General features: G+C 36.0%; 1 protein-coding gene across 4 annotated transcripts in view; it reads left to right on the top strand.

Moving 5' to 3' along the window:
• The window catches only part of PIP4P2 (phosphatidylinositol-4,5-bisphosphate 4-phosphatase 2), a 103,006-nt gene that overhangs the window by 39,201 nt on the left and 51,458 nt on the right, over positions 1–12,347 (top strand). For all 4 annotated transcript variants that reach the window (XM_082434192.1, XM_082434191.1, XM_082434194.1 and 1 more), the window contains one exon: positions 12,079–12,185. In XM_082434192.1, coding sequence (XP_082290318.1) covers positions 12,079–12,185 — 107 coding nt within the window. The remainder of the gene's footprint in view (positions 1–12,078; positions 12,186–12,347) is intronic.

The following is a 12,347-nucleotide window of genomic DNA, read 5'->3' as shown; positions in this document are numbered from 1 at the left end:
TTTATCATCAGATGGCAGCAATTCAGTCACATCTTCAGGTTCCACTTCTAATTCTAGTTCTCTTGCTATTTCCACCACTTCTGCATTTTCTTCCTCCACTGAAATTGAACACCTCAAAGTTATCCATGAGGGTTAGAATAAACTTCTTCAAACTCCTGTTAATTTTGGTATTTTGACTTCTTCCCATGAATCACGAATGTTCTTAATGTATCTAGAATGGTGAATCCTTTCCAGAAGGTTTTCAGTTTACTTTGCACAGATCTATCAGAGGGATCACTATCTATGGCAGCCTTATGAAATCTATTTCATAAAAAATGAAACCTGAAAGTCAAAATTACTCCTTGATCCATGGGTTGCAGAATGAATGTTGTGTTAGCAGGTGTGAAAACATTAATCTCATTGTATATCTCCATAAGAGCTCTTGGGTCACCAGGTGCATTATCAATGAGCAGTAATATTTTGAAAGGAATTTTTTTTTTCTCAGCGGTAGGTCTCAACAGTGGCCTTAAAATGCTCAGTAAACCATATTGTAAACAGATGTGCTGTCATCCAGACTTTGTTTCTCTATTTGTAGTGTAGTGGCAGAGTAGTTTAGCATAATTCTTTAAGGGCCCTAGGATTTTCAGAATGGTAAATGAGCATTAGCTTCAACTTAAAGTCACCAGCTGCATCAGCCCCTAACAAGAGAGTCAGCCTGTCCTTTGAAGCTTTGAAACTAGACATTGACTTCTCCTCTTTAACTATGAAGGTCCTAGATGGCATTTTCTTCCACTAAAAGGCTTTTCATCTACACTGAAAATATTTAGTGTAGCCACCTTTCTTAATAAGCATAGCTAGATTTTCTGAATAACTCGCTGCAGCTTCAACATCAGAACTTGGAATTTCACCTTGCAATTTTTTTTTTTAACTGAAGTATAGTTGATTTACAATGTTGTGTTAGTTTCAGGTGTACAGCAAAGTGATTCATATGTACACACACACACACACAAACACACACACACATATATATATTCCTTTTTGGATTCATTTACCTTATAAGTTATTACAAAATATTGAATATAGTTCCCTGTGCTATATAGTTGGTCCTTGTTGGTTATTTTATGATTAGTATGTATGTGTATGTTAATCCCAAACTCCTAATTTATCCCTCATCCCCGTTTCCACTTTGGAAACCATAAGTTTGTTTTCTATGTCTGTGGGTCTAATTATATTTTGTATATAAGTTCTTTTCTTTTAGATTCCACATATAAGCAATATTATATGCTATGGGTCTTTCTCTGTCTGACTTATTCACTTTAGTATGATAATCTCTAGGGCCATCCATGTTGCTGCAAATGGCATTATTTCATTCTTTTTAATGGCTGAGTAACATTCCATTCCAATATACAACATTTTCTTTATCCATTCATCTGTCATCTGATGGACATTTAGATTACTTCCATGTCTTGGCTGTTGTAAATAGTGCTGAAATGAACATTGGGGTGCATGTATCTTTCCAAATTATGGTTTTCTCTGGATATATGCCCAGGGGTGGGATTGCAGGATCATGTGGTAGCTCTACTTTTAGTTTTAAGTGAATCTCCATACTGTTCTCCATAGTGGCTTCACCAATTTACATTCCCTTTAACAGTGTAGGAGGGTTTTTTCTCCACACCGTCTCCAGCATTTATTATTTGTAGTCTTTTTGATGATGGCTATTCTGTAAATTGATACAGCCACTATGGAGAACAGTATGGAGGTTCCTTAAAAAACTAAAAATAGATTTACCATATGATCCAGCAATCCCACTACTGGGCATATACCCAGAGAAAACCATAATTCAAAAAGACACATGCACCCCAATGTTCAATTGCAGCACTATTTACAATAGCCAGGTCATGGAAGCAACCTAAATGCCCATCAACAGACAAATGGATAAAGAAGTTGTGGTACATATATACAATGGAATATTACTCAGCCATAAAAAGGAATGAAATTGAGTCATTTGTTGAGACGTGGATGGATCTAGAGACTGTCATACAGAGTGAAGTAAGTCAAAAAGAGAAAAACAAATATTGTATATTAACGCATGTATGTGGAAACTAGAAAAATGGTACAGATGAGCCGGTTTGCAGGGCAGAAGTTGAGACACAGACATAGAGAACAGACATATGGACACCAAGGGGGGAAAACTGCGGTGGGGTGGGGATGGTGGTGTGCTGAATTGGGCGATTGGGATTGACATGTATACACTGATGTGTATAAAATTGATGACTAATAAGAACCTGCAGTATAAACAAACAAAGAAACAAAACAACTAATACTAAACTTTCATTGGGTTATTTGTATGGAAATATGTTAATATAAATGTTTCAGACATTACATGAAATTTCTAAAAATCTTATATGTTCTGGTATAATGTTATAAGTCATAATTCTAGTTATTACTTTAAAATGTATGTCTCAGAAATAACTAAATTTCCTTGTCAATTGTACTATTATGAACTTTCATCAAATCTTTAACTGTGGTCATTTTTAAGTCTTTTGTCATTTACAGACAGTTCTGGGTGTACTCTGATGCTTTTGCAAATATGTTCCTATAAAAGGGGTTCATCTTCAAGGAATTCATAGAAAAGACTCTGACAAGTACAGGTTTCTGATAACTGTACTGCTGAACTGAATGAATAAGCATTTTCAGAACTCTAATGAAAAACTGATGAACTCATAAAAGTGCTAACAAAAGATCAAGATAAAAAAAATTAATTATATTAGATGATGGCCATTCTGACATGTGTGGGGTGATATCTCATTGTAGTTTTGACTTGCATTTCTCTAGTAATTAGTGATGTTGAGCATCTTTTCATGTGCCTCTTGGCCATCTGTATGTCTTTTGTGGAGAAATGTCTATTTAGGTCTTCTGCCCATTTCTTGACTGGGTTGTTTGTTTTTTGATATTGAGCCACATGAGCTGTTTGTAAATTTTGGAGACTAATTCCTTGTCTGTTGCATCATTTGCAAATATTTTCTCCCATTCTGTGGGTGGTCTTTTAATTTTGTCTATGATTTCCTTTGCTGTGAAAGCTTTTAAGTTTAATTAGGTCCCATTTATTTATTTTTGTTTTTATTTCCATTACTCTAAGAGTCGGCTCAGAAAAGATATTGCTGCAATTTATGTCAGAGTGTTCTGCCTATGTTTTCCTCTAAGAGTTTTATAGTATCTGTTGTTACATTGAGGTCTTTAATCCATTTTGAGTTTATTTTTCTGTGTGGTGTTAAAGAATGTCCTAATTTCATTATTTTTTTAATGTAGCTGTCCAGTTTTCCAAGCACCATTTATTGAAGAGACAGTCTTTCCTCCATTGTATAGCCTTGCCTCCTTTGTCATAGATTAATTGACCATAGGTGCATGGGTTTATTTCTGGGCTTTCTATCCTGTTCCATTGAGCTAAATTTCTGTTTCTGTGCCAGTACCATACTGTCTTGATTACCATAGCTTTGTAGTATACTCTGAATTCAGGAAGCCTGATTCCTCCAGCTCTATTTTTCTTTCTCAAGATTTCTTTGACTATTTGGGGTCTTTTGTGTTTCCATACAAATTAAAAAATTTTTTGTTCTAGTTTTGTGAAAAATGCCATTGGTAATTTGATGGGGATTGCATTGAATCTGTAGATTGCTTTGGGTAGTATAGTCATTTTGAAAATATAAATTCTTCTAATCCAAAAACATGGTATATCTTTCCATCTGTTTGTGTCATCTTTGATTTCTTTCTTTAGTATCTTAGAGTTTTCAGAGTACAGGTCTTTTGTCTCCTTAGATAGGTTTATGCCTAGGTATTTTATTCCTTTTGATGCAGTGGTAAATGGGATTGTTTCCTTAATTTCAGTTTCTGATTTTTCATTGTTAGTGTCTAAAAATTCAACAGATTTCTGTGTTTTAATTCTGTATCCTGCAACTTCACCGAATTCATTAATGAGCTCTGATAGTTTTCTGGTAGCATATCTAGGATTTTCTTTGTATAGTATCATGTCATCTGCAGTAACAGTTTTACTTCTTCCTTTCCAATTTGGATTCCTTTTCTTTCTTTTTCTTCTCTGATTGCCATGGCTAGGACTTCCAAAACTATATTGAAAAAAAACTGATGAGAGTGGACATCCTTGTCTTGTTCCTGATCTTAGAGGAAATGCTTTCAGCTTTCACCGTTGAGTATGATGTTAGCTGTAGGTCTGTCATATTTGGCCTTTATTATGTTGAGGTATGTTTCCTCTATGCCCACTTTCTGGAGAGTTTTTATCATAACTGGGTGTTGAATTTTGTCTAAAGCTTTTTCTGCATCTATTGAGATGATCATATGGTTTTTATTCTTCAATTTGTTCATGTGGTGTATCACAGTGATTGATTTGTGTGTATTCAAAATCCCTGCATCCCTGGGATAAATCCCACTTGATCATGGGGTATGATCCTTTAAATGTATTGTTGGATTCAGTTTGCTAATATTTTGTTAAGAATTTTTGTGTCTAAGTTCATCAGTGATATTGGCGGGTAATTTTCTTTTTTTGTGGTATCTTTGTCTGGTTTTGGTATCAGGGTGATGGTGGCATCATAGAATGTTTGGAAGTGTTCTTTCCTCTGCAGTTTTTTAGAACAGTTTCAGAAGGATAGTGTTAACTTTTCTGTAAATGTTTGATATAATTTGCCTGTGAAGCCATCTGGTCCTGGACTTTTGTCTGTTGAGAGTTTTTAAATCACAGATTCAATCTCAGTAGTTGTAATTGGTCTGTTTATATTTTCTATTTCTTCCGGGTTCAGTCTTGGAAGATTGTACCTTTCTAAGAATGTGTCTGTTTCTTCTAAGTTTCCATTTTCTTGGCATATAATTGCTTGTACTAGTCTCTACGGTCCTTAGTATTTCTGTGGTGTCCATTGTAACTTCTGTTTTTCATTTCTAATTTTATTGATTTGGCCTCTCTCCCTTCTTTTCTTGATGAGTCTGGCTAAAGGTTTATCAATTTTATTTATCTTTTCAAAGAATCAGATTTTAGTTTCATTGATCTTTTCTATTGTTTTCTTCATCTCTATTTCATTTATTTCTGCTCTGATCTCTTTGATTTCTTTCCTCTACTAACTATGGGTTTTGTTTGTTCTTTCTCTAGTTGCTTTAAGTGTAAGGTTAGGTTGTTTGTTTGAGATTTTTCCTGAGATAAGCTTGTATCTCTATAAACTTCCCTCTTAGAACTGCTTTTGCTGCATCCCATAGATTTTAGATCATTGTGTCTTCGTTTTCATTTATCTCTAGGTATTTTTTGATTTCTTCTTTTTTTCATCAGTGATCCATTGGTTGTTTAGTAGCCTATTGTTTAGCCTCCATGTATTTGTGGTTTCTGCAGTATTTTTCTTGTAGTTGATTTCTAATCTCATAGTGTTGTGGTTGGAAAAGAGGCTTGATATGATTTCAATTTTCTTAACTTTACCAAGTCTTGCTTTGTGGCCCAGCATTTGACCTATCCTAGGGAATGTTCCATGTGCACTTGAAAAGAATGTTTTCTGCTGTTTTTGGATGGAATGCTCTATAGATATCAATTAAGTGCATCTGGTCTAATGTGTCATTTAAGGCCTGTGTTTCTTTATTGATTTTCTTTCTGGATGATCTGTCCATTGATGAAACTGGGGTGTTAAAGTCTCCCACTATTATTGTGTTACTGTCAATTTCTCCTTTTATGGCTGTTAGCATATGTCTTATATATTGAGGTGCTCCTGTGTTAGGTGAATATATATTTAAAATTGTTATATCTTCTTCTTACAATGATCCCTTGATCATTATGTAGTGTCCTTCTTTGTCTCTTGTAGCAGTCTTTATTTTAAAGTCTAATTTTGTCTGATGTGAGTATTGCTACTCCATCTTTCTTTTGATTTCCATTTGCATGGAATACCTTTTGCCATCCCCTCACTTTCAGTCTGTATTTGTCCCTAGATCTGAAGTGGGTCTCTGTTGTAGACAACATATATATGGGTCTTGTTTTTTATCCATTCAGGCAGTGTATGTCTTTTGGTTGGAGCATTTAATCTGTTTACGTTTTAGGTAATTATCAATATATATGTTCTTATTGCCATTTTGTTCATTGTTTTGGATTTTTTTTTAAGTCTTTTTTCTTCCTTTCCTCTTCTCTTCTCTTGTGATTTGATGACTAACTTTAGTGTTTGTTGGATTTCTTTTCCTTTTTGGTATGTATTTCTATTATAGATGTTTGATTTGTGGTTACTATGAGGTTTTGATATAGCAGTCTCTCTATATATACATGATTGTTTTAAGTTGCTGGTCTCTTAATTTTAAATGCATTACAAATATCCTGCATTTGTACTCTCCTCTTATGATTACTTGTCTTGATATCATATTTGTGTGTGGATAATTTTCTCCCTTTACTTTATGCTTGCCTTTACCAGTGAGCTTTCCCATTTCATAATTTTCTTGTTTCTAGTTGTGGGCTTTTCTTTTCTGCCTAGGGAAGTTCCTTTAGCTTTTGTTGTAAAATTGGTTTTGGTGGTGCTGAATTCTTTTAACTTTGCTTGTCTGTAAAGCTTTTGATTTCTCTGTCAAATCTGAATGAGACCCTTGCTGGGTAGAGTGTTCTTGGTTGTAGGTTTTTCCCCTTTCATCACTTTAAATATATCATGCCACTCCCTTCTGGCCTGTTGTGTTTTCACTGAAAAATCAGCTGATAGTCTTTTGGGGATTCCCTTGTATGATATTTATTGCTTTTCCCTTGTTGCTTTTAATATTTTCTCTTTATCTGTAACTTTTATCTGTTCAGTTATTATGTGTCTTGGTGTGTTCCTCCTTGGGTTAATCCTGTATGGGACTCTCTGTGGTTTTATGGACTTGGGTTCCTGTTTCCTGTCCCATGTTAGGGAAGTTTTCAGCTATTATCTCATCAAATATTTTCTCAGGCCCATTGTCTCTGTCTTCTCCTTCTGGGACCTCAATATTGCAAGTGTTGGTACATTTGATGTTGCCCCAGAGATCTCTTAAACTGTCTTTATTTCTTTTCATTCTATTTTCTTTATTCTGTTCCACAGCAGTGATTTCCACCATTCTGTCTTCCAGCTCACTTGTCTGTTCTTCTGCCTCATTTATTCTGCTATTGATTCTTTCTAGTGTGTTTTTCATTTTTGATTTCTTCAACTCTGTTTGGTTGTTCTTTATATTTTCTAACTCTTTGTTAAAAAGTTCTTGTAAGTTCTTGCTTGAGCATCCATTCTTTTCCTGAGTTCTTGGATCATCTTTACTATCATTACTCTGAACTCTTTCTTGGGTAGCTCTAGAGATAGTTTGCCTATCTCTACTTCACTTAGTTGTTCTTCTGGGGTTTTATCTTGTTCCTTTGTCTGGAACATATTCCTCTGTCTTCTCATTTTGTCTAAAATTCTATTTGTATTTTTATGTATGTGGAAGGTTGGTTATGTTTCTCAACCTTGGAGAAGTGGCCATCTGTAGGGGATTTCCTGTGTGTCCCAGTAGTACAGTCCCCTCTCATCACTGAGGGCCAGGGACCAGCTGGTCCCAGGGTAGATTCTGACCTGTGTTTGTAGACTCAGTTCCACTGGCTGCTGGATTGTGGTTTCTTGCTTCTGTTGTCTGCCTCCTTGTGGGTGAGGCTGGTCTAGAGGCTTATGCAGGCTTCCTGGTGGGTGGGGCCAGCGCCTGCCCACTGGTGGGTGGAGCTGGGTCTTGGCTTTCTGATGGGTAGGGCCGTATCAAGGGGTGTGTCTAGAGGCAGCTGTGTGCTCAGGAATTCTTTAGGCAGCCTGTTTGCTGATGGGTGAAGCTGTGTTCCCACCCTGTTTGGCCTGAGACATCCCAACACTGGAGCCTACAGGCTGTTGGGTGGGGCCAGGACTTGATGCCAAAATGTTGGCCTCTAGGAGAGCTCACGCCAATGAAATGTCCCCTGGTAACACTGTCACCAGTGTTGTTGTCCCCAGAGTGAGCCACAGCCACCCTCCCACCTCCCCAGAATACACTTCAAGACCAGCAGGTGGGTCTGCCCCAGGCTCCTATGAAGTCATTGCTTTTACCCTGGCTACCAGTTCACACAGGACCTTGTATGCATCCTTCAAGAGTGGAGTCTCTGTTTCTGAGTCTCCAAAGTCTCTGCAGGAGTCCTATGGAGCTCCTGCAATCAAGTCCTGCTGGCCTTCAAAGCCAAATGGTCTGAGGGCTCCTCCTCCAATGCCAGACCCCTAGGCTGTGGAGCCTGATGTGGGGCTTAGAACTCTCACTCCTATGGGAGAACTTCTGTGATATAATTGTTCTCCAGTTTGTGGGCCGCACACCTGGGGGGGTATGGAATTTGATTATATCAGGAGTGCACCCCTTCTACTGTCTTATTTTGGTTCTTCTTATGTCTTTGGATGTAAAATATCTTTTTTAGTAGGTTCCAGTCTTCTTAATCAATGGTTGTTCAGCAGTTAGTTGTGATTTTGGTTTGCTCACGAGAAGAAGTAAGCTGAAGGCCCTTCTACTCTGCCATCTTGGACAGGAATTGAAAAATTCTGCAGTTTTGCATGACACATACTGTTGGTTATGCAGTTAAGCACACAAGCCCTGGAGTCAGACTGCTGGGATTCAGATTCAGATTCTTTCCTTTAACCTCTATGTGATTGACAGCTAATGTCTCTATTTTCATGGAATTTATACCTCCTCTTTCACCCTTAGTCTAGCTTCAGGGACCGTGTGCAGAGGACTTGCACCTAATTAATTAGATTAGTTTGGATTAGAGTTCCCAGCTCAGAGCTGCTCCTGATATCTGGAATTTGTGTTCTGGGCCATTGGCAGTTCACCCTGCAATTTTATTTTATGGAGATTGCTCCTTTCTTTAAACTTCATAAACTAACCTTTGCTAGGTTTGAACTTTTCTTCTACAGTTTTGTCACCTCTTAGCCTTCATAGACTTGAATAGAGTTAGGGTCTTGCTCTGGATTAGGCTTTGGCTTAAGGGAATGTTGTATCTGGTTTGATCGTCTATCCAGACCACTAAAACTTTCTCCATATCTGCAATATGACCGTTTTGCTTTCTTATCATTTGTATGTTTACTGGAGTAGTGCTTTTAGTTTCCTTTGAGAACTTTTCCTTTGCATTTACAACTTGGCTATTTTGTGCAAGAGGCTTAGCTTTTGGCCTGTCTCAGCTTTGGACAAGCCTTCCTCACTAAGTTTAATCATTTCTAGCTTTTGATTTAAAACGAGAGATGTGTGAATCTTCCTTTCACTTCAATACTTAGAGGCCATTGTAGGGTTATTAACTGGCCTAATTTCAATATTGTTGTGTCTCAGGGAATAGGGAGACCCAAGGAGAGGGAGAGAGAAGGGGTCACTAGGTGGAGCAGTTGGAACAGATACAACATTCATTGATTAAGTTTGCTGTCTTATATGGGCAAAATTTGTGGCACTCCAAAACAATCACAGTACTAACATCAAAGATCACTGATCACAGATCAACATAACAAATATTATAATAATGAAGAAGATTCCAAAATTGTGAGAGTTACCAAAATTGTGACACAGAGACACAAGGTGAGCAAATGCTATTTGAAAAATGATGCTGATAGACTTGCTTGATGCAAGATTGCCACAAACCTTCAATTTGTAAAATAGCACAGTATCTACAAAGCACAATAAAGCACAGCACAGTAAAATGAGGTATGTCTGTATAAAAATAAATCTTGTCATTTGCCAAACACACATTTACTTAATGGTAAAATATGAATACAGAGAAATTAAGACAAATTCTGGTTCTTGATACTTTAGATTATATAGGAATACATTCTGGATGTTTGTGAATTTTAGATTGTCAGATTCTATTTATAATATAGTTTAATAAATTGCAGATAGCTTATGGCTAACTTATATATATTTCTACCAAGGTTATTTACTTAAAATTCTTAAATCTTAAAAAAAAATATGTTGCAGACTTACAGAAAGTTAGAAAAATAATAGTACATAGTATAGAGAATTCCCATGTGGGCCCCTCACCCACATTCCACAAACATTGACATTTTGCCAAAGTAGCTTTCTCTCTCTAAATAAATAAATATATTTTTCAGAACCTTTTAAGGTAATTGTGGACATGGTGCTCTTCTACCCCTAAACATTTTAGTATAAATTTCCTAAAATTTAGTGTAAACTTTCCAAAAAAAAAAAAGGACATTCACTTATACAATCACAGTACAGTTATCAAATTCAGGAAATTAACATTGATACAATACTGTTATTTAATCTTTTGACTTAATTCATGTTTGCCCAATTGTTCCATTAAAAAAAAATCTGGTCCAGGAGTCAATTAAGGATTACATGTTGCATTTGATTATCATGTTTCTTTAATCTGACTTAATCTGAAATTTAGTCTTTGTCTTCTATTGCCTTGACAGTTTTGAAGAGTACAGGTAAGATATTTTGTAGACTGTTCCTCATTTGGGTTTGTCTGATGTTATCTTGTGATTAAATTCAGGTTATACATTTTGGCAAGCATGCCACAGGAGTGGTGTTCTATTCCCCTCAGTGCATCAGAGCTTATTTGCTTTAACAAGCTTAAGTCCTAGTAATGAGAGGAGTGTTTTCTTTGGTGTTATTTATTCTAGCTTTTAAATTTACTGTAAAGTTAAAGAAAAAGGAAATGCTAGCATTAGGAACTATAATAAGTTTTTTTAAGCTAAAAAATGCCATAAAATTAATCACTTGTATTCTAGTCAGTAAAGTTTAAGAAGAATTCAGATTTCTGATATACTCCTCTTTCCCTACTATTCTTTTTGAGCTTGCTTTTCTCAGACATGTGCAAGAACCCTCAGTGAATGTTTGCCCCTGGCCAGGCAGATAAATGACCTTGTCTTGTGAACTTTAAATGGAAAACAACTCCAGGCCAATACAAACTAATTTTGAAATATGCCCTTCATAATTAAATCTCTACAGTCCCCCAAATTTTATAGAGTGTTTACCAACATTTGAGCTATTTAAAATCACCTATGATTCATCATTAATTATTAGAGAAAGGCAAATCTAAACTACAATGAGGTACCACCTCACACCGGTCAGGATGGCCGTCATTAAAAAGTCTACAAATAATAAATGCTAGAGAGAGTGTGGAGGAAAAACAACCCTCCTACACTGTTGGTGGGAACGTAATATGGTGCAGCCACTATGGAAAACAGTATGGAGGTTCCCCAGAAAACTAAAAACAGAGTTACCATATGATTCAGCAATCCTAATCTTGGGCATATACCCAGACAAGACTTTAGTTCGAAAAGGTACATGCACCTCTATGTTCATAGCAGCACTATTTACAATAGCCAAGACATGGAAACAACCTAAGTGTCCATTGACAGATGAATGGATAAAGAAAATGTGGTATATATATATATATATATATATATATATATATATATATATATATATATGTAAGTATGTATAATATATATATATATATATATATATATATACAATGGAATAATACTCAGCCATTGAAAAGAATGAAATAATGCCATTTGTAGCAATATGGATGCAACTAGAGATTATCATACTAAGTGAAGTAAGTCAGAAAGAGAAAGACAAATACCATATGCTATCACTTATATGTGGAATCTAAAATATGATACTATCTATGAAACAGAAACAGACTCACAGACATAGAGAACAGACCTGTGGCTGCCAAGGGGCAGAGGGATTGGTGAGGGAAGGATTGGGAGGTTGGGACTAGCAGATGCAAACTATTATATATAGGATGGATAAACAACAAGGTCCTATTTTATAGCAAAGGGAACTATATTCAATATCCTGTGATAAACCATAATGGAAAAGAATATGAAAAAGAATATGTATATGTATAACCGAGTCATTTTGCTGTACAGCAGAAATTAACACGGCATTGTAAATCAACAGTACTTCAATAAAATTTAAAAAATCACTTACGATGCACTTTTCCTTAATGTGTACTTTGGTAGCACTATGGGGAGCCTTAGATTTTAAGAATCATTTCCATTTTATATACAAACAAGTTTTGGCAATCTGTACTTTGGTTAATTTGCTGTGTTTATATTTTCTTCTCTTATCCAGCCAATCAAAAACCCCCCAACAGGGAAGAAGTATGTTAGATGCCCTTGTAATTGTCTCCTCATTTGTAAGGACACATCACGGCGAATAGGATGTCCAAGACCCAACTGGTAAGACATAAAGATTCATTCATTCATTCATTTGTTCATTCAACAAGTACTTACTAAAGATTCATTATGTGGCAGGTTCTGTTCTAAACAGTCTTTCTCCTCAAAGTAATTATACGAACTACAGTATTTTTTTCTTTGTTAAAGGAATAATACTGATAAGTT

This window comes from Balaenoptera physalus, assembly GCF_965194825.1.
Source record: "Balaenoptera physalus genome assembly, chromosome: 17".
In the NCBI taxonomy this organism is placed as follows: domain Eukaryota; kingdom Metazoa; phylum Chordata; class Mammalia; order Artiodactyla; family Balaenopteridae; genus Balaenoptera; species Balaenoptera physalus.
Note: the sequence above shows the minus strand (reverse complement) of the source record. Positions and strands in the feature narration are given on the sequence as shown.